The sequence below is a fragment of the Chlorocebus sabaeus genome, chromosome 2 (assembly GCF_047675955.1).
Source record: "Chlorocebus sabaeus isolate Y175 chromosome 2, mChlSab1.0.hap1, whole genome shotgun sequence".
Classification (NCBI taxonomy): Eukaryota; Metazoa; Chordata; class Mammalia; order Primates; family Cercopithecidae; genus Chlorocebus; species Chlorocebus sabaeus.
Window position 1 is genome coordinate 98,727,218 of NC_132905.1, and position 27,444 is coordinate 98,754,661.

Genomic DNA, 27,444 nt, shown 5'->3' on the forward strand with positions numbered 1-27,444 from the left:
TGTGGAGGGAAGAGACGGCCAAGACCTCCCCTGTGGGGCAGGCCTGTGGGTGGGGAGTTTTAGGACACAGCCTGGTCCGTTGTGACAGCCACAGGCATTTAATGTGGAGACTGCCCAGGCGTCCCGTGATGGCTCAGAGGCCCACTTTACCCAAAAAAGCTGACCTGCCTCCCAGCATTCCAGGCAGTAATGTTGACACCACTGATAGGAAACACAGAACACACAGCATATTAGATAAATGCAGACATTAAACTGTTTTATTGGAAACTGGTTAAAAATTAAGGCACTCCAAGCTTTATGGTTTCCTTGAGGTTACAGTTTTGTGGCTGCTCTTAGCGTATTTCAGAAAAAATCAGATGGACTAAGACCAACCTTATAGACGTAGTTTCTACACTGAACGCAAGGATTCACCCACTGTATTTAATAACCAAGCTCTACCTTCAGCTCAGCAGCCTACATTCAGGACACTGATTTTGTGTACACACTACTGTATTCATACAAAGTTCGTTCAAGTCTATTACTAAGTTTCTTTTATGAATAAACAATACAAAGTCCAATTTTGATGGCTGCTATAAAATACTTAGGAAACTCTGCAATACTTTACTACAAATACAAATGCCCAAGAGGTCAGAGAAATCAGCCTGAAGAACTGGGTGCAGGTTCTATTCTTTGTGAAAATTTCAGCACAGGAATGTTATTCCCGGTACAGATGTACACAGTCAAAAAGGCTTATCAAGCTGTTTGATGAGTTCTTAGTGTTCTGGATCACAGTGATCTGCCTGTGAACTTCAGTTCATGCTGAAGACAGTTTTCTCAGTTTTCATGACTGTGAAGTGTGAAAATGGAATGCATCATTTATCTTAGGTGCTGTCGACCTACTTTCCCAAAGCAAAATGTTTTAAAATTCAAGGCAATCTGGAACGGGGACTATTTTCAAACTTCCTTAGGCAGCACTTTTCAGTGACTTCCCCGCACGCTGCTCTCCCTGCCATGAAGCGCTTGGTCTACTTACTAAAGCCACGTATCCTGATTTTACAGAAACGTGGGGCAGGTCCAGTGCCACTGGAGAGCTCTCGAACAAGCCCACTCTGAAGGAAGGGCTCAGAACACCCTTGAGCCAGAGCGGCTGGAAGCTGGATTGGTCCCGTGAGGCAGAAGGAGCACTGGCGCCTGCAGGGTGGTGTAAGGAGAGCCCTCAGCTGGCTCCGGACACACCTGCTTCTGGGGCACACGGCCGAGCCAGGCCTGTGGATGGGCCTTTCTTTCTTCTTGGGGTGGACCCCGTCCCCACGATCCCTACATGGCCACCCCCCAGACAGCCCAACAGGCAGGGAGAGGCTTGCAGGCACTGAGGATGCCACCAGGGCTGGAGAAAGCTGCAGCGTCCTGCCCCGTCCTCCCAACACTGCTGGCACATGAGCAGGCAACCGGTGCTGCAGAGGCAGGCCAAACACCACATTTATAATTCAAGCTTCCAAGGGAAAAAGATTCTCACGTTCTAGTAAAGATACAAATTTTAAAAACTGTCCAAAAAGAGCCTGAATTTTTATATGAAAGTCTTCTGGTGAAATCTTTTAAGTAGGGAGGAAAATCCGGTAATTTTTTTTTTTCTTTTTTTTAAAGGTTTAGCTATTCCCCAATGCTATTTAATACAATTGAGGTTAGGAAGTAAGTCCTTATCAGACTGTGTACTGGAGCCCCGTGTCATCAGCAAAAGCCATGTGAGTCAACAGGTGTGAAGACTCAATGCTGTCCGTGGTTTTATGGGGAATGATGAGGGCTGGTCAGTTCTCCTCACGACAGAAGCCAAACCGGCTTCCCTCTGTTGTGTATGAAGCTTGTTAGCAGACAGAGAGGAAGGCAGGGTTCTGCTGCTGTCCCGGGAGAATGACAGGCATAGCGCTAGGTGCCATCAGGCGGCTTTGCGTGCAGTTAGCTTCTTACAAACTGAGAAGAGTATAAAAAACCCCAAACCCCAAAGATTTCTTATTTCAAGTGACTAAATCTAGAAACAGAGATGAACAGGGAATAGAAGGTCACCGGTTTGCAGGACGAGAGGAGGACTGTCCTTCAGGGGCAGCTCTCCGGCCACCTGTCCTGGAAGGCTGGCAGGTCCACTGGTCAAGGTCAGGAGACTGCGAGGGCCACGTGGTCTCCCGGCTGGGCTGCGCTGCGGAGTGTGCACCTCACAGGAAGCGTCGGGACTGCCTGTCGGCTGGAGCGCTTTAGTTGTTTTCAAATCTAGCATATGGGTTTTCTTCTTTAAACAGGCCTGAAAACAAAATCAACCTGAATCATAACTTTGTTCATTCAACCAGAAACAAAATCTTAAGAAGCCACACAAAGACTAAGTTTTATAAGAAATTTACTGAGGGTATAGCAACAACGGGTGTTGTAAGCAGGCTCTCACACTGTGCTTAACCTTTTTTGAAGTCAAACCACTTTAAACTTTGAAATAAAATTTACTAGAAACAAGAATTCTAACAGATCCTAAGAGATAAGCACTTATTTCCTGATGCTCGGCAAAGAAATTTAAGGCAAATATTTCTTTCCACAGTGGTTGGTTAGTTCCACAGTGAATGGCTAGTATTAAACCAAATAACCTTACTTTGTGCTTATACTTGCTCTTAAACCTTTCGAATTAAGGCTACAGAAAGAACTAACATGACCCTCAATCTAACTCTCAAGCACTCTGACAGAACTGGGATAAAATGTGTATTTAACTATAAGAGTAAACCCACCATGGGGTGGTAGTTACCCAAGGACCAGGAGTTTTCCCTTCACACTGCAGACACACATGCACATACACACACTCTCTCCCCCTTCATTTTTTATTTGCGACGGAGTTTTGCTCTTGTTGCCCAGGATAGAGTGCAATGGTGCAGTCTTGGCTCACTGCAACCTCTGCCTCCTGGGTTCAAGGAACTCTCCTGCCTCAGCTTCTGGGTAGCTGGGACTACAGGCGTCCACCACCACACTTAGCTAATTTTTGTATTTTTAGTAGAGACAGGGTTTCACCATGTTGGTCAGGCTGGTCTCGAACTCCCAACCTCAGGTGATCCGCCCACCTCGGCCTCCCTGTAGCCCCTCCCTGCAGCTGGGATTACAGGCGTGAGCCGCCGCCCCGGCCTCTCTCTCCCTCTAAAAATCTGTATTGTACACTAAAATTATCCGCAGTGATCACAACAAAGCTACTCACTGCAGGTATTCTGGGGGCTGGGTGGAAGAGGAGGCAGGGAAGCAGAGGGATGGTGAGGAAGGGCCTAGCCACACTTCTTTCTTGCCTGTCAAGGAGGGCCATAGGCATCAGGCTTTGGGAGATGAGGCTCAAAGTCGGTTTCGGGAAAGAGTCATCAGATACCAGCTGCAAGGAGACTGGTTAAGGTCTTATTGAAAAACCTGCTCCTGAGTCTACTTCCAGTTTAGAGGGAAAAACCAAGGCCAAAAGAAGGGTTTTGCATGCGTGCTGGTATTTTATGTAACTGCACCAGGTTGACTCACACGCTTTCTCCCACTCTCCCATCAGGAATTCCTCGGAATTATTCTACCTAGCTGAGGCTTTCTAAAGCACAGGCCATTCAATGGGCTTTATTACAAACTGGCACAAAAAGCTAATTTCATCAACGCAATTAAAGGGCCAAATTAACCACCAAAATGGCAGGTGCAAGTCAATCAGTGCCCTGACACAGAAGACACCGCTCCACCAAGAACCGGGCCGGCCGCCCATAGCCTCACACCCGCTGGGAGCTGGGGCACAGTAAAGGTCGAGCAACTCTAAATACAGCTTGTACTTGGCGATAGCAGGTGCTGGGCTGTGTGTGTGTGTGTGTGTGTATCCACCTCATCTTTTATTTACATTAACGTTAGTCACTAGGCACCAAAAAGCTCGTTTTGACTCTTCCATTTCAAGGAAAGCATGTTGCCTTCAGCCAAGGCCTGCACAGACGCTGCTGGGCCCAAGCCCCACGAACACAGGCATGCGCTCGCTGAGAAGGGCGACCCTGGTGCTGCTCCTTGTGACAGCTGCACGCAGGTACCCGGTCATCACCCACTCCAGACACACACCAGGAAACACAGGCAACGGAGGGGGCGGGGCAAGGACAAGGCAGCAGCGAACCCAGAAAGTCAGTGCCCAAGCACGAGGCACTCAGGAGACTGATGGGCGAGAACACGTAGGAAAAAGCCTCCATCAGCCGCTGGGCTCTCGAGGCCAGCAGCCATGGCAGCCTCACACCCCAAAGTGGACACTTCGAGACTGGCAGGACTCACCTGGCCTCAGGTCACAGCACAGTCACATGGAGGGGACTTTCCAAGGAGGCCAGAACTAACAGGGAGGGGACATCCCGGCCAGTGGGCAGAGCTACCCAGCGTTTACAGCCCAGGACACCAGCAGCATGGGGCCTCTGCAGCCCCCATGAGAGGGAACCAAACCTCTGGGGGCTACAACGCCAACCACCCGCGCCTGACAGAGGCGCTGCTCACGGTGGCTGCTGGGCTTTGCAGTCCTGTCCCCGACCTGATGACGGAAGCAACTGCAATGATGTCACCATGCCCCCAGTGGGCGGGATCCTAAAATACCACAAATTTATGGTATTTCCTAATACAAACAGAAGACTCAAAACACCTGCATTAGTCAGAAAAGGCTCTGAAATTTTCCAATTAGGTTTCGCCTTTAACACACTGCTTCAAGGAAAGCACCGTGGGTGCAGGACGACAGATTCCTGAGGCCCACGGCTGCCGTGAACCCAGGACCTCACACCTTGCACAGGCGAGGAGTCAGTTCCCACCATGTCCGTGACGTCACACAACCACAAACCGAGCGCAGGAGACGCTACACTCTTTGTGGACTTTAAAATCAGCACAGAATTGGCTGGGCACAGTGGCTCACGCCTGTAATCCCAGCACTTTGGGAGGCTGAGGCGGGCAGATCATGAGGTCAGGAGATTGAGACCAGTCTGGCTAACACGGTGAAACCCCGTCTCTACTAAAAACACAAAAAATTAGTCGGGCATCTGTAATTCCAGCTACTTGGGTGGCTGAAGCAGGAGAATGGCGTGAACCCGGGAGGCAGGGCTTGCAGTGAGCCAAGATCGCGCCACTGCACTCCAGCCTGGGCAACAGAGCTAGACTCTGTCTCAAAAAAAAAAAAAAAAAAAATCAGTACAGAATCAACGAAGCACGGCTGGGTGATGGTGTTCAGTGTTCAGCAGTGAACGTCACGTGACTTGGGGGAGCACAGATCAAGTAATGCATATTTCCAATTCATTCCAACTAAATAAAGGTTTACCCTTGGCAAATACATTCCTTCTGGCCCCTTCAAGCTCCCCTCCAAAGTCTCTCCGGACACAACCAAACAAGGACAGAACCCCCAGGCCGGGCGAGAGGGGCAGGGCCGGTGCTGGGGAGTGCTTGGAAGGAGCGCCTGCCACACTCAGAAGATGGCAACCAGCAACGCGCCCGCGGAGGAGGGGCCGCCCTGAAACAAAGACCAGAAAGCCGCAGCGCCTCGGCTGCGCAGGTGCGCCCACCAGAAACTGAACACGACACAGAACAGCTGCGGAGTTCCAGCCCAACAGTCTTGTGACTCGATAAGCAAACAGGTATCTGAGAAACCAGACTTCATGAAGACAACTGGCTGAAATAAAAATATTCTTAGGAGTGAGTTCACCACAGCACTGCTGGCGACAACCGCCAGCTGTTCCTCTCTGGAGAGACCTCCTTCTGTTCCGATGGGTGAACCCAGAGCCCAATCTCAGGCCCCACTGGCACTAACGAGGACCGAGACAGCGTGCCATCGCCTCCCAACCAGTCCACTGAGGACGCAGACAGCGTGCCATCGCCTCCCAACCAGTCCACTGAGGACCCAGACAGCGTGCCATCGCCTCCCAACCAGTCCACTGACGATGCAGACAGCGTGCCATCGCCTCCCAACCAGTCTGATGAGGACCCAGACAGCGTGCCATCGCCTCCCAACCAGTCTGATGAGGACCCAGACAGCGTGCCATCACCTCCCAACCAGTCTGATGAGGACCCAGACAGCATGCCATAGCCTCCCAACCAGTCCACTGACGATGCAGACAGCGTGCCATCGCCTCCCAACCAGTCTAATGAGGACCCAGACAGCGTGCCATCGCCTCCCAACCAGTCAAAAAGGAGGCGTGACCAGTCCTTACCATATTTTTTTCTGATTTCATCATGTCTTGTCTTCATCTCTGCTCTCCTAAAACACAGAGGAACATTATGAGCACCAAGCTACAATGCACAGTGGAACTACTAGACACGCCCTTCCGGGTCCTTCAGTGGAGGCTCCAGGTTTCTTCTGGTGGCTTCCCTCCAGTTCCCAGAGTGAAACCAGGATGGGGACAAGCTACCCACCAGGACAGGCAAGGTGACAACGAAGCCAGTCTTTGAAGGTTGTTCCAATGTATTATTCTATTCTTTTCAATAAAAGCAATTCAAATGCCCAATATTGTGATTTTTAAAAAGCTTTTTTCATATGAAGAAAACAGAGTAAAAATCATATACCAGGTTCTGAATGGTTAGGAAAATGCAGTTGTCAGCTTTTACTTAGTGGCACGTGACTTCAAGGTGACTACATGGAAAATAGGTCCTGCCTCCACCCTCACCCGCCACCAACCTGACAGTCGGCCCCTCAGATCCTCTCCCTTGCCAGGTGTGGACGACACCACCTCCTCCCAGGGCTACCCGAGAGCCCCAGCACACACTCAGGAGAGTGCTGTGTCACCAGGCAAAGGGTGACAGGAGAGCCGACCTGGCCACAGTTAGACGCTGTCCCCTCTGAGCCTCAGCTTGCTCTTGGCAAATGCTGGGCCGGGACGAGCCGCCTTAGCAGCCGTCACACATTGGTGACACCGAGCGCAGACTCAGTCTTACTGTACTGATGGGAGGAGACCAGCGAGGAAGCCCGTGGAAGCAAGGTTCGCAGCCACCGCTAGGTTCCCACCACGGTCTCTCCCCCTCTACCACGACCTAGAAGATGCCCTGGGCACTACACACATTCTTAATTTCTAAAAACTGAGGGAATCTCAGGATGTGTCTACGTGATTTCCATGGCCTGGCAGATCTGAATCCCCTCGAAGTGACCTTCTTCCCAGCAGGCATCACTGCGACCTCACCGTTCCTCCTGCCGTATCCGCCTCTCCTCCCGCTCGCGCATGGCCTTCTCCTCGCTCCTGTCTGGCTTCCGGCTCCTCTTCCTCCTGCAGCAGCAGCAGCAGCAGATGGCAATGCCCAGGAGGAGGGCTCCTCCGACCACCGACATGGTGATGATCAACGCCTCAAAGTTCACTGGAGATTCAAGCACCTGGAGTTAGGGCCGCCCCAGACACATAACCAACCGACCCAGCACCGCAGCCTTCCCTTGTCCTGGGGAACAACCTCGGAACACAGGAGCTAAGGAGGAGAGCCGCCTCAGCCAGGAAGCTGGCTCCTGGGGTGTGGAGAGCCTGTGGCCCTGCCCCCACCCCCAGGGTCCCGCCCTCTCCGAGTCTCCTTTCAGCCACATGTGCCTATCTGTGACTGACAATTTATTAACAATTTGTAATATTAACCACGGTGAACTGAAGTGACAGGGTAGTCTGTCTCAGTTGAGTTTGAAAAGGTGTTTCAAGCCTGAGAAAAGTTAACTAAACCAAAATTCCAAGCTACGTATTCAGACTCTCCTAAGACATTCTAAACTCATAGAAATGGAGGTTAAGCCTGATGCAGCTTTGTTTTTTGTTTAAACCACAGTCAAGAATATTACAATGATTTACAAGAGAAATATTGTAAATTTTTATTTACAATAAATTTATGTAAAGGGCACATACTGGCAGCCAGTTTCGTAAGGAATGACCGTGGAGGAGTGGATGAGGCCACGGAACAAGACAGGATCATCTTCAAATCCGAATATTTTGGGGACCTTGGGGTTAAAGAACGGCTGACTAATCAGTCCCAAACCCTGTTATGATTTCCTTAACCAGCCTTCGGAGACACATGCACATTTAAAACAGATCTTACTATTCTTTTAAACTTATTTTAAAGATCTATATATTAAAATCAGCCAAGATTTTTCCATTCAGTTCAAACCAGAGTCAATTAAAAAATACTGTAACACTACTTTTGCAGACATGTTTTCAATCATGCAGTTCAAACAGCCTTCTTGGCTGGACACAGTGGCTCACACCTATAATCCCAGCACTTTGGGAGGCCAAAACGGGAGGATGGCTTGAGTCCAGGAGTTCAACACCCACCTGGCCAACAAAGTGAGACCCACCCCTGCCCATCTCTACAAAAATTTTTTAAAAACTAGCTGGGTGTGGTGCATGCACCTCTGGTCCCAGCGACATGGGAGGCTGAGGTGGGAGGATCGCTTGAGCTCGGGAGGTTGAGGCTGCAGTGAGCCATGCCTGCACTACTGCACTCCAGCTTGGGGAACACAGCAAGACACCATCTCGAAAAAAACAAAAACACCCACCCAGCCTCCTGAAGATGGCTTTATAAGCAAACTCCCCTGGGCAGTAGATTACCACATGATTCACTGTTTTTAACTACAGTTAATAGCTGTGCCACCACCACAGGTGACAACCTCTGACCTCCAGGGGCTGGGAGTGAACACTTGCTGCACGCCTGGGCCCTGGCAAGGAGGCTGACAGCCAGGCCTCTGGGGCTCCCTCAGCCTCACCCCTCTGCTGTCCTGGACCCTGAGATCCACTTCTAGTGGGTTACTCTTTTAACAGAATTCATTTCTTAGTTTATTTAAAAAGTTTGAAAATCAGGAATAGGAGGTTACATCTCATCAAATGCCTTTTGAACTTTTTAATCCTGTGTTTTTTTTTTCTCTGACCTGTTCTGGAAGTATAGAATTGCAAAAATTATAGTAATAGGGAGAACTACAGAGGGGATCTTCATTGGCAGAAGATGGCATTTTTTGACTGGAGAACTCCAGAAAAATCAACTAAAAAACCCAATGAGATCAACAAGATGGCTAGCCCTAAAACATATCAACCCCTCAGATAGCTTTTCTGATTAGCAGCTAAAACTAGTTAAAAAACAAACAAATCCTGTCACAATGGGAAACACACTTTGGGCTCCTTTTTGCTGATTCTACAGGGTAAAACCCATGAACTTGAACTTGAACCAAAGGACGCAGGAGAGGCCTGGCAAAGAGAGGCATCCTGCCTCGGGACCAATGGCCAACGCTGAGGAAAGGCCTGGCAAAGAGAGGCATCTTTGCCTCTGGACCAACGGCCAATGCTGTAGACATCTCATTTTCCTCCAAGTGAGCGTGTTTTTCAGGTCATTACAATTAAAGCTCCAAAATAATTTTGCCTAGAACTGGATAAAAATGGTTCTAAGGTTATTTGTAAGAATAAACAAGGACCTGTGGTGCGAGACCTAAAACTGGTTATCATGTGCACCATGGCATCTGGTGAAACCAGGAGGGCCCTGAAGGCCCAGGTACAACTTCTCCTCCCTACTCTGCTCCCGTGGACAAGGCTGGACAAGGTCTCTCAGCTCAGACAGCCTCTTCCTCCTTTCGGCAGGGCCAGGCACACTTCCTGTTTCTCCCGCAGGAGCGGGTGTCAGTTCCCTCTCAGCCTCAGAATTAACCAAACAAGGCCATCGCATGCCACACTCCTGTCACAACACGGCTGCCTCCCCGAGCCCTGTTCCCCTGCCGGACCCTGTGTGGCAGTGTCCCCTCCCCGCTGTGGCTGTGACTAGTCACCTGCTGTCGCTCTCGTGTGCAGGGTTGGGCACTGTGTGTCCATCCACTTCGGCACCCTCGTGTGGGAATTTCATTTCACAAGAGAATTGTCAGAAACGCCCACCACTTATAAAGGTGCTCAGCATGACCGGCCAGTCACTGCAGAAATGCAGATGAGAAGCACAAGACACCACGACATACCCACTAGATGGACTAAACTTAGGGTGACTGGTGACCCTAAACATTGGGAGGGATGTGGAGCAACCAAGTCCCACATTGCTTGGGGGAGGCCAAACTGGTACAGCCACTCCAAAAACGTCTGGCAGATGTACTAAGGCTAAACACAGATATGCGCTGTGACACAGCAACTCCACTCCTACGCGCCTCCGGAAGTGAGCACCTGTGCCAGCGCCAACACAAGACGGCTCACAGCAGCACGAGGGGGACCCAGACGTCCCCGGGCGGCAGCACCAGAGGGACCCAGACGTCCCCGGGCGGCAGCACCAGAGGGACCCAGACGTCCCCGGGCGGCAGCACGAGGGAGACCCAGACATCCCTGGGCGGCAGCACAAGGGGGACCCAGACGTCCCTGGGCGGCAGCACCAGAGGGACCCAGACGTCCCTGGGGGGCAGCGTGGCTGAACAACTGTAGAACACTGCACGAGACAGACAACTGGTGCAGGCAACTGACATGAATCTCAGGCACACACTGAATAAAACGTCCAATGAAGCACAGGATTTCCTCCACATAAAGGCTGGAACCAGTGACACTCATCTGTGGTGACGGGAAGTCCAGTCAGGGGCTCCCGTGGGGGTCCTGACAGGAACTGGGCCTTCTGAGAGTCCTGGAAGTCCTACCTACTTTGCTGTGAGTGGTGATCACCTGTATACGTATGCAAAAATGCACTGAACGTATGTACGCACACGTGTGTGCACTGTGTAGGCTATAAACCACAGTCCAAGCAGAGGGAGACTTCAGATGTGTGCACTTCATCAGAAGCTATGTGCCACTAAAAACACCTCCAGAACAGATGCTCCAAAGGGCAAGGCTCCCCAGGTCCAGGAGTTGTCTTTACAGAGTGGTCATTAAGGGAAGTTCCATGGAAGGAAGGGACGAGGCAAGGTGGAGGCAGGCATGACCAGGCCCTGGGCAGACATGACAGGCACACACAAGACATGATGGGCACATGAATGTTCACACACACACACACACACGCATCACACACAGTACACACATCACACATGAATGTGCACACACACCACCACCTCCCCTGCCAGACATCCCACACTACAACCACCACCACCACACAAACTTCTGAATTCTCTAGGGTCTCAACACTGGCAACAAGTTGTTTCAGGTGGAGCCTGAGAGATTTTGAAATGGAAATCAATTAGAAGAGCCATAAATAAGATGTAAGTTGCAGAGGGACCCAAGATGCAAATAAACAAAAGGAATCATCAAAACACCTTAAGAAAACACTGCTCCTTTACAAAGCTTGGGAACCCTACGTATTACCCCAAAACCTGAAGCCTAAAAGATGAATAAATTCCACTACATAATAATGAGTTCCAGGTAACAAAACACACCACAAACTGATTTAAAAGGCAAACTAGGGGGCTGGGCGCAGTGGCTCACGCCTGTAATCCCAGGACTTTGGGAGGCCGAGGTAGGCAGATCACAAGGTCAGGAGATCGAGACCATCCTGGCTAACACGGTGAAACCCCGTCTCTACTAAAAAATACAAGAAATTAGCCGGGCGTGGTGGCGGGCGCCTGTGGTCCCAGCTACTCGGGAGGCTGAGGCAGGAGAATGGCGTGAATCTGGGAGGCAGAGCTTGCAGTGAGCCGAGATCGCGCCACTGCACTCTAGCCTGGGCAACACAGCCAGACTCTGTCTCAAAAAAAAAAAAAAAAAAAGGCAAAAAGGCAAACTAGGAAACAATTTGAATCTTACAAGAGCTGATACCCCTAATTAAAAAATGCCCGCAAAATCAAATATACAAAGATACACACACAAGAAAGAGGGCTGTGTCCACGCTAAGCAGGGATTCTCAAGCTGGGAAAACTGGAGATTCTAGGGGAATTCATAGATGAGTTTCGGGGTGACACATGAACAAAACATACTGAGCAGAGAAGTCAGACACACTGCCTTCCAACTCGCCCTTCCCCCACACCTTCTGTAACATGGTGAGATAGAGCTCAGTGCTGGGGTTAACCTGGAAGGAGGTCCAGGGTTGCTTTCCCGGTCACCAGATCACCCCTGGCTTCCCAGCCTCTCCCTGGGAGTCACAGAGCTACCGGCATCACATTTTCTAGCAACTTCTGCTAACTGGGCACATAATACCATTTTCTTTTTTTGAGACGGAATCTCGCTCTGTTGCCAGGCTGGAGTGCAGTGGCACAATCTCGGATCACTACAACCTCCGCCTCCCGGGTTCAAGCGATTCTCCTGTCTCAGCCTCCCAAGTAGCTGGGATTACAAGTGCGCACCACCATGCGCATTTTTTGTATTTTTTTTAGAGATGGGGCTTCATCATGTTGGCCAGGATGGTCTCAATGTCCTGACCTTATGATCCACCCGCCTCCATCTCCCGAAGTGCTGGGATTACAGATGTGGGCCACCGCACCCAGCCCATACTACTATTTTCAAAGAAGCATTGATTTTGCAAGAAGCAAATGAAAACAATGACTTACCCCAACAAACTCCCCAGCGTGCAGAGCTCAATTTACAAAGGGAAGCAGGTGGCAAGATGTTTGTAACTGGGTAGTCCAGACAAGCCTTGTTAGTGTTGCACCAAAGACACTGAAAGAGACCAACATTAAATAAGCGTTAGAAACACAACAGAAAAAACAAAGGAAGAACTGTCCTGGCTCTGCCCACAGCCCACCAGTGCATCTACTCTGTGGATGGCTGTAAAGGCTCAGCCTTCCCCCTCCCACCGTGTCTCTGCCTTCACCCTCACCGCCCTTCAGTTCACACCCAGCACAGCAGCCAGCAGCCCTGTCAGCTCTCCACGGACTCATCAAGGCCCGCGTCACTCACACCTCTTCCACAACTCACCCTACTGAGGCGACAGGGCCTCTGTGCTGCCAACCCCACCTCCTGCTCACAGCCTCAGCTCATGCTGCCTGTGCTGCCTGGAGTACTCTCCCCACATCTGTGTGGCTCCCCACTGACCAGATGAGCCCTGCCCTGACCAACCGACTGGACACAACCACCTGCTTCCACCCCCTCCTCACCTCCTGTGAGGTGTGCTTCTGTAGACCTCTCCTCCCTGCACGCTGGGCACCCATGCACATCACTGACTGAAGCATCCCAAGAACGCAGGACATAGCCTGGCCCATCACAGGCACTCACTGAGTTTTTGTTGAATGGACTTTGGTGAGCATGGTCACCATCTGTAGAAAGGACCATGCTTCCTACCTCTGACCTTCACAAATGCACTAAGTTGCACAACTTGAAAGATGATGCAACTAAGGCTCAGCCTGCCCTAAACCGAGAGCTGGAGAGAACCTCATGGATGCTCGTCTGAGCCCCTCGAACATCAGGTATGAGGCCGCAGTGGTGTGGAGACAACACCATCACACCCGTATGTGTGTGTAAGAGCCCAGAGCTGGGCCCAGCACATGCCACGGTGGTACACAACGAGGCCCACAAGTGCTCTGTGAGCCAGGAAACAGCCTAGCACGCAGGCAGGTGGCACAGGAAGGGGTAAAAGAACTGCCATTCAGGCCGGGCGCGGTGGCTCACGCCTGTAATCCCAGCACTTCGGGAGGCCGGGTGGGCGGATCCCCTGAGGTGGGAAGTTCGAGATCAGCCTGACCAATATGGAAAAACCCCGTCCCCACTAAAAACACAAAACAAGCTGGGTGTGGTGGCGCATGCCCATAATCCCAGCTACTCCTGAGGCTGAGGCAGGTGAATCGCTTGAGCCCACGAAGTGGAGGTTGCGGTGAGCCGAGATTGCATCGTTGCACTCCAGCCTGAGCAACAAGAGTGAAACTCATCTCAAAAGGAAAAAAAAAAAAAGAACTGCCGTTCGGCAGCACCTGATGCACCAGCCCAAGACCAGACCCAAGTCCAGACTGCCTGTTACTTCAAATCTCCACATTAACTACAGTGTTGCTGACTTTTTAATAGGATATAGGATAGAAAGTCATGACATTTTTGGCCCAGGTTAGGGCGAAAGTTGTTGTCACAAAAAAACATTACAATGTCCCCTGGGCTTTCTTTCCCAGGGCTACTTATACAGTGACCACTTTAGTGTCCTGTTTAAGTGGTTTCCAGTATAACATAACAAGTAACAGTTAAACCCTGTTTATTTTGGTCATTTGGGAGTATCTTAAATTTCAGGGGTTTTGCTTGCAATTAATGATTTTTGGCTAATCCTCCCTTTTCAAATGGCTCAAGTTGTAAATGTCTGATTTTCCATTTTTCCATGACAGTGGTACCATGAGCCACAGGAGCTCATTGGGAGGACACGGCATTCTCTTCTCTGGTTGTTGTTGTGTTGCTTTTCTGATCGATTAAGTAATATGCACATAGCAAGCAGCTCAGGCAGCAGTGCAGAGACACACGGCCCACCACAGCCTCAGCAGCAGACACACACAGCCCACCACAGCCTCAGCAGCACAGACACACACAGCCCACCACAGCCTCAGCAGCAGAGACACACAGCCCACCACAGCCTCAGCAGCAGACACACACAGCCCACCACAGCCTCAGCAGCACAGACACACACAGCCCATCACAGCCTCAGCAGCACAGACACAGCCCATCACAGCCTCAGCAGCAGAGACACAGCTCATCACAGCCTCAGCAGCAGACACACACAGCCCACCACAGCCTCAGCAACAGAGACACACAGCCCACTACAGCCTCAGCAGCACAGACACACAGCCCACCACAGCCTCAGCAGCACAGACACACAGCCCACCACAGCCTCAGCAGCACAGACACAGCCCACCACAGCCTCAGCAGGAGACACACAGCCCACCACAGTCTCAGCAGGAGACACACAGCCCACCACAGGCTCAGCAGCAGACACACACAGTCCACCACAGCCTCAGTAGCAGACACACACAGCCCACTACAGCCTCAGCAGCAGACACACAGCCCACCACAGCCTCAGCAGCAGAGACACAGCCCACCATAGCCTCTGTTTCAACATGCAGGGTCCTCTTGAGGCCTCCCAGGCACAGACACCTCCTTCCAGAAACCTCCTGTGTGCCCAAGAACACGCCCGCGCAGGCCTGGAGCTGGCTGCGGGGCAAGCGGCCCCCTTCACTGCCCTGTCTGGGTCAGAACTGGAGTCAGGCCTTCAGCCCTTCTGGACCGGCCCCATCCACGATGACCTGGGCAAGTCCCTCGGCCCCGCCTCATCCACGAGACGGCTGCCATCACCACACCCCGCCCAGGGTGGTGAGGGTTACACAGGGCACTACGGCAAAAACACGCTCTAGCCTACAAAGCCACATCCAATTGTCAGCTGTGTTTAAGGCTGAAATGACTTCCAATGGAAAAACCCAGAGACTAAAAAGAAGCACCAACTAGAAAATGCACCAGGACCAGGGCACTGGAGCAAGTTCAACATCACCAATGTCTAGATCTGAAACTACAGAAACAGCGTCTTTCAATTTTTTTTTTTTTTTTTTTTTTTTTGAGACGGAGTCTCGCTCTGTCGCCCAGGCTGGAGTGCAGTGGTGTGATCTCAGCTCACTGCAAGCTCCGCCTCCCGGGTTCCCGCCATTCTCCCGCCTCAGCCTCCCGAGTAGCTGGAACTACAAGCGCCCGCCACCTCGCCCGGCTAATTTTTTGTATTTTTAGTAGAGATGGGGTTTCACCGTGTTAGCCAGGATGGTCTCAATCTCCTGACCTTGTGATCCGCCTGCCTCAGCCTCCCAAAGCGCCGGGATTACAGGCGTGAGCCACCGCGCCCGGCCCATCTTTCAATTTTTAATCAGCAAATGCAAGTGTCCAGTTAAGTCCCACAAACTGACAGATGTGTCTCAAACCTACGCCACTGTCTCGTGCAGGAACAACTGTTTTTTGAGAATATGGCTCACACCTTGGAATGGAAATCACCTAATACATCTTTCCCAGCCTCCTCATGTCCTCAAACCTCACTGTCGGGAAAAGGAAGCCTCACCCTGCAGTTCTCAACACTTGCTAAACCCCTGTCTGGAAGGGGCAGGGGGTGGCCTCTCAGGTATCCCAAGAAAAAGGCCTCACAGGATGCTGTTTTCTGCCTAACCACTTCCACTCGCCGCAGGCCTTCCCTCAGGTTTCCCACGCTGACTTCACGGTGCTGCGAGGAGACGTGGGTGCTGCCGAACCAAGGGCTGCGCAGCAAGGCAAGCCTAAGAGGTGCCAGCCAGGCTGGCCTGAGAGCAGGCCACCATGCAGAGAAAGCCAAAGGACCCTGTTCACACGTCTTTAACAAGACCTGCACTGTGACGCTGCTTCCCCACCATGGGTGCTCCTTCTCCCAGGTGGACATCTGCATCAGACTCCAATGGGAAGGTACCCCAGGGAGTCTTGGGCCCCACCCCACACCGTGGAGGCTTAGGGAACTTTGCTCTAGACTGCTACCCTCTTGTTGAAGGGCACACAGGTATTTAAAAGACGCAGGGACAAAATCCAAACCTGAGCCCCAGATCACGACCAGAGAGTGCTAAGGACAGCCTGGCCCACCGGCCCAGAGGGCTGGTGCCTTTCTCTCCTTGCTCTGCCCCTTCCAATCCTGTGTGAGGAGCTCAGAAAGCAGCCTCTGCTGCAGCCCCTGACAGCCTGGGAAACACGGGCTCCCAGCCTTAGGGTGCAGCTTTCCGGACAGCCCAATTTCTCGCTAGGGGCCTCGTGAGGAAGGCTGACTGCAGTGCTGAGCACGCAGTGTGGCCCCGTGTGCACACGAGTGAAATCACGGATACTGACCATGCTCAGACAGTAACTGCAGTTGTCAGGAGAAGGTCTGATATGCCTGAAAGGGCTGAAGTAACAGTAACTATTCAAAAAACCATCACCCCAAATCCCAAACAACAGAGCCCTCCACACATCCCGGCGGCTCCCTGGACCTAGCGAAAGCCCGTGTGCCTTTGGACGGTCTGGACGGCACTGTAGTCTCTAGTCCGCGTGCTACTTACGGAGACGTTCTTCAGGCACTCTTCACAGGTTTTGTTTGTGTTCTGAGAACAAGCTGCAGGAAAGAGGCAAGAGACAAGTCAGTCACTGAGAATCAGGCAGTGTAAATATTCGTCCAGAAGGGCAGAGTGGGCACCAGTGAGGGGCGTAGCACCAAGAAACTCTGATCTGGAATTACCAAATGAAGGTCCTCTTCCTGAGCCCTGCTGGTAACAAGCCTTCTTCAAGGCATCTGGAACGAGTGTTCAGGAATCCCGCGGCAGGCAGGGCACCAAGAGCATTAACACGCAGCTCCCGTCCGCAAGGGCTCTTCTGGGAGAGAAGAGTCCCAACACAGAGGGCGGTGTTTCAGATCCCTCTGCGAGAGGAGGTGCGCCCTGCGGTCGTGTAATCACTAGCCACGAACCCGCTGGGACCTTCCGCTCATCAGCACCTACTCTTTTGGGAACCCAAGAGCCTCCATCCAAGGCCACACCAACGCCAGCAACACTGCCAAGCAGCACGCTTGTGTCTTCAGACTCACCTACAGCTCTCACGTGACAAAGCATGGTCCCAGTCCCAACAGCCTCACCCCAGACTGGGCTAAGCTCCCTGCACCGAGGGAGAGGCCCGGCGAGCCAGCCTGCTCCAATCATGCAGAACACCCTGGGATTCTGCCCGCTACTCACAGCACTGCTCCTAAGGAAGGGGTCCAACTCCACGCAGCCAACAGCTCTGGAACTCAAGCCAGTCAGAAGCAAGAGCGACGGCATGAATAACTTCCAACACGCAACCAAGCTGACTGCCTACTCCCCCAATCCCGTCACACACACACACACACACACACACATGCTGACTGCCTACTCCCCCAATCCCGTCACACACACACACACACACACACACACACGCTGACTGCCTACTCCCCCAATCCCGTCACACACACACACACACACACGCTGACTGCCTACTCCCCCAATCCCGTCACACACACACACACGCGCTGACTGCCTACTCCCCCAATCCCGTCACACACACACACACACACACACACGCTGACTGCCTACTCCCCCAATCCCATCACACACACACACACACACACATGCTGACTGCCTACTCCCCCAATCCCGTCACACACACACACACACACACATGCTGACTGCCTACTCCCCCAATCCCGTCACACACACACACACACACACACACGCTGACTGCCTACTCCCCCAATCCCGTCACACACACACACACACACACACACGCTGACTGCCTACTCCCCCAATCCCGTCACACACACACACACACACACACACGCTGACTGCCTACTCCCCCAATCCCGTCTCTCTCACACACACACACACGCTGACTGCCTACTCCAATCCCGTCACTCACACATACACACACACACGCTGACTGCCTACTCCCCCAATCCCATCACACACACACACACGCGCTGACTGCCTACTCCCCCAATCCTGTCACACACACACACACACACACACGCTGACTGCCTACTCCAATCCCGTCACTCACACATACACACACACACACACGCGCTGACTGCCTACTCCCCCAATCCCGTCACACACACACACACACACACGCTGACTGCCTACTCCCCCAATCCCGTCACACACACACACGCACACACGCTGACTGCCTACTCCAATCCCGTCACTCACACATACACACACACACACACACGCTGACTGCCTACTCCCCCAATCCCGTCACACACACACACGCGCTGACTGCCTACTCCCCCAATCCCGTCACACACACACACACACACACGCGCTGACTGCCTACTCCCCCAATCCCGTCACACACACACACACACACACACACGCTGACTGCCTACTCCAATCCCGTCACTCACACATACACACACACACGCGCTGACTGCCTACTCCCCCAATCCCATCACACACACACACACACACACGCTGACTGCCTACTCCCCCAATCCTGTCACACACACATACACACATACACGCTGACTGCCTACTCCCCCAATCCCGTAACACACACACACACACACGCTGACTGCTTACTTCAATTCCATAACACACACACATACGCGTGCTGACTGCCTACTCCAATTCCATAACACACACACACACACGCGCTGACTAACTCCAATCCCATCACACACACACACACACACACACGCTGACTGCCTACTCCCCCAATCCTGTAACACACACACACACACACACACACACAAAGGTGACTGCCTAATCCCCCAATCCCGTCACACACACACACACACACACACACACACACAAAGCTGACTGCCTACTCCCCCAATCCCGTCACACACACACACACACAAAGGTGAGTGCCCACTCCAATCCTGTAACACACACACATACACACACAAAGCTGACTGCCTACTCCCCCAATCCCATAACACACACACACACACACACACACACAAAGCTGACTGCCTACTCCCCCAATCCCATCACACACACACACACACAAAGCTGACTGCCTACTCCCCCAATCCCATAACACACACACACACAAAGGTGAGTGCCCACTCCAATCCTGTAACACACACACATACACACACAAAGCTGACTGCCTAATCCCCCAATCCTGTCACACACACACACACACACAAAGCTGACTGCCCACTCCTCTAATCCTGTAACACACACACACACACAAAGCTGACTGCCTAATCCCCCAATCCTATAACACACATGCACACTGACTGCCTACTCCCCCAATCCCATAATACATACACACACACACACACACACACACACACAGTGCACGTTGAAAAGAGCTCTGTGCTCATCACCAGTCACTAGAGAAATGCAAATTAAAACTCCAACGAGAGATGACTACACACCCACCAGAATGGCTAAAATTAAAGAGAATGACAATAGCAAATGTTGGCAAGGATGTACAGCAACAGAACTCTCACACAGTGTTGGAAGTGTAAGTGGCTCAATCATTTGCAAAGAAGGTCTGGCAGCGGCTCCTAAACAAACATGCGACCACCTATGACTCAGCAATTCCACTCTTATATTTCATCCAGGAGAGAGGGAGCCCGCATCCACAGACGGACCTGCGCAGGAACGCCCTGTGACAGCCCCAAGTGAACACAGCCCAGATGTCACTCTGTAGGAGGGTGGACAGACAGACTGGAACACTCACACGATACCAGCAGGGCATCAAGAATAGCAAACATGTGGCTCCCGGATGAAGGGATCTTTGGAAAAGGCATTCCAAACACAAAAGGCTGATTTCTGTGTCTCTCCTTTAGAGGTGAGCTATGTGGCTGTGCAATCACTAACACTGTTCAGCGATGAAAAGAAACACACTGGCCTATGTAAAACACGGATGAGTCTGAAGCACATCATGTGAGTGAAAGACGCCTTCCACAAAAGACCCTACCGTGTAATTTCGTGGCCATGCTGCTCTAGAAAACGTGAGACTCACCTATGGAGGGAGGGGGGCAATGGCTGCCTGGGGGCAGCCATGCATGGGGGAGGCTGAATCTTCCAGATTGAGGGTCTGTCTCGGTCCCGGCTATATGGGTGTAACTCACTGAACAGCACAATTAAGTTTCCCACATTTCCCTGTATGAAAAATGTATCTCAAAAGAAAAAGCAAGACAACTCTGAACTCTGGTCCCTGACAGGCACAGTGAAAGCAGAAGAGCACGCTCACATCTGTGACTGACGCTCACGTTGTGACTGACGCTCATGTCTGTGACTGACACTCATGCCTGCGCCTGACACTCAAGTTGTGACTGACACTCACGTCTGTGACTGATGTTCACGTTGTGACTGACGCTCACGTCTGTGACTGACGCTCACATCTGTGCCTGACGCTCACGTCTGTGCCTGACGCTCATGCAGGAATGGAAGGCTGTGGGGACACCTGGACAAATGCAACACAGCGAAGCGTGGCGACACGCCTGAGGTGGCGGGTACACAGCCGCGCACCACAAAATCCTTCAGCTTTGCTGTACATGTGAAGAGTTTCATGATGAAATGGAGGGAAAGGGCTTCAGCTTTAACTTACAATTTCACTCATTACATTTACCAAGAGGAACTAATAACACATCGAGTCCATTGTTGGGATCCTTCTATTTAACAGTGTAGTCCTACACTCCACTTTTCTAAATAAATCTGCACTTTATTTGAAATGAAAGCACATTTTGTCACATGTTCTATAGCAATTATCACTAAGTAGTACTTTTCTCAGAATCTCTAGGGGTGTGCTATTCAGTTTATGTAGAAGTTTATTTTAAGCCACTTTAGATACTTGAAACAACAGGTTGTATTCAGCCCAAGGGAGGTAAAGAAAACTGGCAACCAGTGAAAAGCCTTAATTTCTGAAATCACTGCTGGGAGGCAGGGTTACAGGGTACTTTGATAAGAACAGCACTGCTGACATTTCGAAGTCCCCAGTGACTTGGCACTGTGGGAGGAAGGAGCAACGGTAGGCTGATGGTGGGCACAGACCCCCGTGGTGTTGCAATGTGACGGGCACCATGATGAACTCTTGGTTTTAAAATTCAACTCCCAGCTCTGTCCACTGAAAGGGCCTAGAAAGGATAACACTCAGCAGCAGACGTGTATTCTTGGTGCCCAGCTCTTGGTTTCCAGATGCTGTTCCCCCCCAGCAGGAAGCAGAGCTCCTTGGAGAAATGGCTGCTTCCAGAAGTGGGGCAGAAAGTGCACAAGATGAGCCACAGACAGTGTGCAGTGCCTGAGAGTGGCACAGATAGGAACGAATGGCTAGAGGATCCAGAAGCCAGCCTGGAGGGAGTCTTTCTGGCCAAATCTGGGCCAACTGAACATCAAAATAAATGATAACAGTCATGAACTCTAAGCCCTAGAATCCATACTGACATGGAATAAAGAGAAGGCCGAGTGGCAAACGCTGAAGAAATGATGAGTTGAGAAGCCCCCATTTTACAATCATCACAGCCAACACTAACGCAGGCAAGAATTCCCCGAAGATGCCAAGTCCACTGGGTCTGCCTGTGGACTGACAAGATAGTCTCAAAGCACCTCCCCACAGGTGAGTCATTACTCAGGGGGAGAAGGTGGCACCTTCCAAGAGATCAGTTATTGCCACCATAACCCAGAACAACACGATGATGGGACAAAGTGACAGCATGTGCCCCCCACGGAGGACACTGAGAGGACAGAATCACTGCGCCATGCTCCCGCCAAAGCACACCTGAATCGAATAAAAGGAAACAACCGGTAAGACCCACTGAGGGTCCTTCCACAAACTGGCTTTCTGAAAACAAAGAGGAACTATTCTAGATCAATGGAGATTAAAGAGACACAACAATCAAACGCAACTTGTGGTCCTGGATCTCAGCGGGTAGGAACAGGACATTGTTGGGGTAACTGGTAAAATTTGTACGCGGATTGGAAGTTAAATCAGGTATTCAATGATATCATATCAATGCTACATGTCTAGCTTTTGATAATTATATAAATTTCAGTTATGTAGAAGAACAGCCTCCTTCTTAGGAGATAAACTCTGAAGAATGTAGGGATAAAGGTCACAATAGTAACTTACTCTCAAACGGTTTGGTCAAAATAACAACAGGCAACACAATTGTGATTTGTCAATTTACAATACATTTTTAAAATATGAGTAGAGATGGAGTCTTGCTATGTCACCCAGGCTGGTCTTGAACTCCTGGCCTCCAGCAATCCTCCCACTTCGGCCTCCAAAAGTGCTGGGATTACAGGTGTGAGCGACTGTGCTCAGCTGAACCAATTTTTTCTTTTTTTTGGAGATGGAGTCTCGCTCTGTCGCCCAGGCTGGAGTGCAGTGGCGCAATCTGGGCTCACCGCAAGCTCCGCCTCCTGGGTTCATGCCATTCTCCTGCCTCAGCCTCCCGAGTAGCTGGGACTACAGGCGCCGCCACCTCGCCTGGCTAATTTTTTATATTTTTAGTAGAGATGGGGTTTCACTGTGTTAGCCAGGATGTTCTCGATCTCCTGACCTCATGGTTCACCCGCCTTGGCCTCCCAAAATGCTGGGATTACAGGCGTAAGCCACCGCACCTGGCCTGAACCAATTTTTAAAAATAAGACACAAACAATTTTATTATAAATTTTAAAAATAACAAGGAGATCTAGAGAGAGAGTGCTAAGGCAAACGGAGTCAATGCTGAGAACAGAAGGGTATCCAGGACTTCACTGCACTATTCCTTTAACTTTCTGCACCTCTGAGGTCTTTCTTTTTTTTTTTTTTTTTTTTGAGACGGAGTCTCGCTCTGTCACCCAGGCTGGAATGCAGTGGCCGGATCTCAGCTCACTGCAAGCTCCGCCTCCCGGGTTTACGCCATTCTCCTGCCTCAGCCTCCCGAGTAGCTGGGACTACAGGTGTCCACCACCTCGCCCGGCTAGTTTTTTGTATTTTTAGTAGAGACGGGGTTTCACCGTATTAGCCAGGATGGTCTCGATCTCCTGACCTCGTGATCCGCCCGTCTTTGGGATTACAGGCTTGAGCCACCGCGCCCGGCACCTCTGAGGTCTTTCTAAACACAACCTGGGCAAGGAGACACAAGGCATGCCCGACACACCCACTGGAGTCCTTCCTGAAAAGTCATCTACCAGGAAGGGTGCATGTGCTTCCTCTCCTCAGCCCTACAGTGGCTACAAGCGACAGGGATGATGCCGTTCTCATTCATGGGGATTTTCATTTTTAAAGCTTCTTTCTGATAACTAGGTCTTGTGTGAACTACAAGAACTGAGCTCCAAAACACACACGATCAACTCCATCGACCCCCAGACCTCTGGATCATCAGTCAGTCTGAGTCAGCGGAGAGGCATGAGAGGAAGAGGGAGAGAAACACCGCCCAACATTCCTCCTGCTCCCAGCAGGCCAAGAACAGGGCGGCCTTTCAATAAGGGGGAAAACACCAATGTTTACAGTCCTTATGAAAATAACATCAAAGATGGGAAAAGGTCATTCTACTCTGTCCTTTGAAAACACATCATCTTGCATAGGAAGAAAAGAAAGGCCAGGTGCAGTGGCTCACGCCTGTAATCCCAGAACTTTTAGAGGCCGAGGTGGGCAGATCACCCGAGGTCAGGAGTTCGAGATTGGCCTGGCCAACATGGCGAAACCCCATCTCTACTAAAAATACGAAAATCAGCCGGGCGTGATGGCACGTGCCTGTAATCCCAGCTACTTGAGAGGCTGAGGCAGGAGCATCACTTGAACATGGGAGGCGGAGGTTGCAGTGACCTGACATCATGCCATTGGACTCCAGCCTGGGCAACAGGGCAAGACTCCATCTCAAAAAAAAAAAAAAGAAAAGCATGAATCATTTGTTACTGCTTCAGAGACAAGCAGTGTTTATTTCTCTAAGAGATCACCATCTCTTATCACATCAAAAGATACAGAAAAACCATGTGCTAGAAAACCAGAGATAAAAACTGCCCTTGCGTTGCTTGAGTCAGACACTGAATGTGATTGCCCTGACTTCTGAGGTCCTATGACTGCAAGGCTTCAACTTACACTCCATTTATCAATTTTTAAAGAACTTTCAGTCTTATTTGTTTCAAAAATTAAAGGGGAAAAAAAAAAAGTTTTCTTCTGTCAGGATACACCAACCCTCCATGACCCATTTGAGTGCTTTCGTGAAGTTTCAGGTGAGTCAATAAACACACTAAGCACAAAGGAACACATCAGCAAGTGTAAGTATTTCCTCGTTATGCTCCTGTCACACCGCAGGCCACAGGCTGCAGTCTCCAGGCTACAGTTCTCATCAGAACCAACGGCCAAAGAGCATGGTGCCCACTCTGCACTGGGACAGAGGCATAAAGACCAACTACATTGTCAATTCCCAGGTGAGAAAAGAGGGCAGATATGGAGATAAAAAACGTTCTTGCAAATTCCACTATTTCAAAACAAAGAGTTGAAGACTAGTAGTATATATCAACGCTGTGAACCCTGTGTACACTGTAGCACTCTGTGAAGTTAGAAAGCCACGCTTCTCAGGGTGAACTACAGATACCCATTCCACATCAGGAGTCCCCATGTAAGGAGCAGCTGGGTGGCACCCACCACCTCAGGGACCTGCACTGGCCACACTGCTCCAACCCTCAGACAGTAGTCCCAACTCCTTTTCGAGGTCGTCTTTCCTCCAGATGAAGCTCTTGGATTGAGTCTGACCCCATACATAAATAAAGTGGGGTCCAAAAGCCCTATCCAGGTTTCTTTAACTTCTAGAATCTTGCTCCAAAGATCTTCAATACACCATGGGTTCTTAATGTCTCTCCTCCATCAAAACACATAAAAAGATGCTTAAAAGCGTTGGATTTAGATTGGTATAATGTATTCTTTAAATTCACACAGTGTCCTTGTAAAGAAGACAAAATGTTTTAAACATTAGTATTGTGGTCACATTCCTGTAACTATGACAAGCAGTAAAAAATCTCACACTAAGCAAGTACTCTGTGGGAAGATGCAAGTTCTCCAAGCTATAAATAGCCCCTCTCTCCAAGGACAAGGGGCACGCAGACACCACGGGTGCCTGGGCAGCGAATGCCAACATGATGTGGCACCATTCTTCCTATTTCAAGGGGTCCCCAGTAAGAGAAACAACAGTTCACCCACCGGGACTTGGAGATTACTCTAAGTGGAAGCAACCAAGAGCGGTCTCCAAGAGGAGAAGGAAGTGCTTTTCAGCTGACACACCGAATGGTAGTTCTGGATTAATTCCCAAACTGTCCACTCCACTTGTCCACACCCATCTCTGCACCCTTCAGAAGTGCGGAGTAGAAGGAATCACAGTAGTCAAACAAAAACCTCAGGGTGGTTTTCGTAACACTCCCACTTTAACAATGCAAGCAAACACACCCCGGAGCCACTGATACGAGTTTCAAGTCAATCACACACTCTCCCGGCAAACGCCCATTCCGTTTGTTGAAACGTATTCATTGCACATTTGTGCTTAAAACTCAATGTGGGCCAAAAGTTCCCAGTACAGTACCACTGGCCTCCTTGATTAACAAACTTCAAGGCAGCTGCACTGCTAACGTCACAAACACTAAGTACACATGGAAACAGATAAGAAGAAACACAAATAATCCCGCACTGGAATAAACATTCCATAAGGTCACAAAAAGAAAAAGTGCTCTACTATGCTAAGCAGACCCTGACAGAGCCTGGGCTAACATGAGTTGAGAAAAGTATTAGCCCCTCAAGCTGGGCCCAGGTCAACCCTAATTGTAAGGGTCGGGAAACTGAAGTTAAGGTGGCACTATTCCCCACCACTAGTGGTCCCCTGGAAACTCAAAACACGGAAACCAGCATGATATTCTGAAACAGGTCCAACCATGATACTCTCCAGCTTAGAACCTGCTGGATTTTCCCGCAGCCCACCAGGTCCTGGAGGCCCAGCCCCACAGGAAGCCACTCTCTATAAACACTCCCGGTTTCTGGAACTCTGAGTCTCCTGTCATGTACTTTCCTCCACTAGCACTCCTCCAGCCCCCGCGCCCTCACTGCTTCTTTCTTGGTCAGCCTCCCGGGGACTCAGCTCCTCTAGGACAGAAGCTATGTCTGTCGGTCACCAACGTGGCCGCAGGGCCTGGCGCAGATGGGATAAACGAATGAAGAATGCCACCTGCGGGTCTGGACAGCGTAGAACCGCAATCAGCTTGCTTCAAAATCAGATGCTACAGCCTGGTTTTGGAGAAGCCTTCCTTTGTAAGGCATAAGATAAAGTGCGAGCGTTCGCTGCCGTGCATGGAACTGTGGCCGGGAGGGAGGGGCGGCGTGAACGCCGGCGACTGCACAGACACGCCGGCCGCGGCCCCCATCACCCTCCAGAGGCCTGGGGCCGCCATCCCGACCTGCCCCCGACCAGCTGTGCGACTTCGAGCACGTCGTGAGCCGCCATCCCGGCTCGGGATCGAACCCGAGGAGAGCTGTCTGAGGTCGTAGTGAGGCTAAGGGAGGCCGCAGGTGCCAAGCGTGCCGCCTGCCGGGCGAGGGCCAACCCGCGGCCACGCGCGAGGAGAGGCCGCAGAGACTGGACAAAACAAAGACAAAGACAAAGGCGTCTCTTCCCCGGCCCGCGCCCCAGCCGCGAAGGCAGATCCCGCGGCCGCCAGACCGGCGTGACCCTCGAAAAGCCGCCGCCTGGGCAGTGCCTGCGACCGTGGGCCTAGGCCGCCCGCCGAGCCCAGCGCCCTGGCCGCGACCCCGACCCGGACCCCGACCCCGACCTGGACCCACCAGCCGCCCCGCCCCCTTCGCGGCCCCGCCCGCCCCGGCGCCCTCACCCGCTCCGGGAGGCTCCTGCGCGGCGGCCACCGGGATGAGCAGCAGGAGTAGCGCGGCGCCACCGAGGGGCAACCTCCAGTACGGCGTCGGCCCGCGGGCCACTCCGGGAGCCATGGTCGGCGGTCGCTCGGTCAGTCACGGGCTCGTTACAACTCCGACTGCAGTACAAGCTGTCTCTGCCCGGAAGAGCCGCGGCGCCGGAAGTAGACCTGCGGGGCGGGGCCACGCGAGTGCGCAGCCTCAAAAAGGAGCTCGCTCCGCCCCCTCGCCATCCGGCCCGCCTCCCGGCGCGGCTGAGGTTCAGTGCGCCTGCGCGATGGAGGAACGG

At 51.5% G+C, this 27,444-nt stretch overlaps 1 protein-coding gene across 2 annotated transcripts; it reads right to left on the reverse strand.

The window, feature by feature from the left end:
• Positions 1–230: 230 nt before the first annotated feature.
• PTTG1IP (PTTG1 interacting protein) lies at positions 231–27,362 on the reverse strand. 2 transcript variants are annotated; one of them, XM_007970107.3, is made up of 6 exons: positions 27,116–27,362; positions 16,853–16,905; positions 12,404–12,512; positions 7,137–7,308; positions 6,174–6,220; positions 231–2,272 (listed from the first exon to the last, which is right to left on the reverse strand). In XM_007970107.3, the coding sequence occupies exons 1-6, from the start codon at positions 27,228–27,230 to the stop codon at positions 2,226–2,228; spliced, it is 543 nt and encodes a 180-aa protein (XP_007968298.1). In that variant the 5' UTR covers positions 27,231–27,362; the 3' UTR covers positions 231–2,225. The 2 variants fall into 2 exon arrangements, with proteins under 2 accessions (XP_007968298.1, XP_007968308.3); XM_007970117.3 differs by lacking the exons at positions 6,174–6,220; positions 7,137–7,308; positions 12,404–12,512 and having other exon boundaries at positions 1,983–2,272; positions 27,116–27,330.
• Between the last annotated feature and the right edge of the window lie 82 nt (positions 27,363–27,444).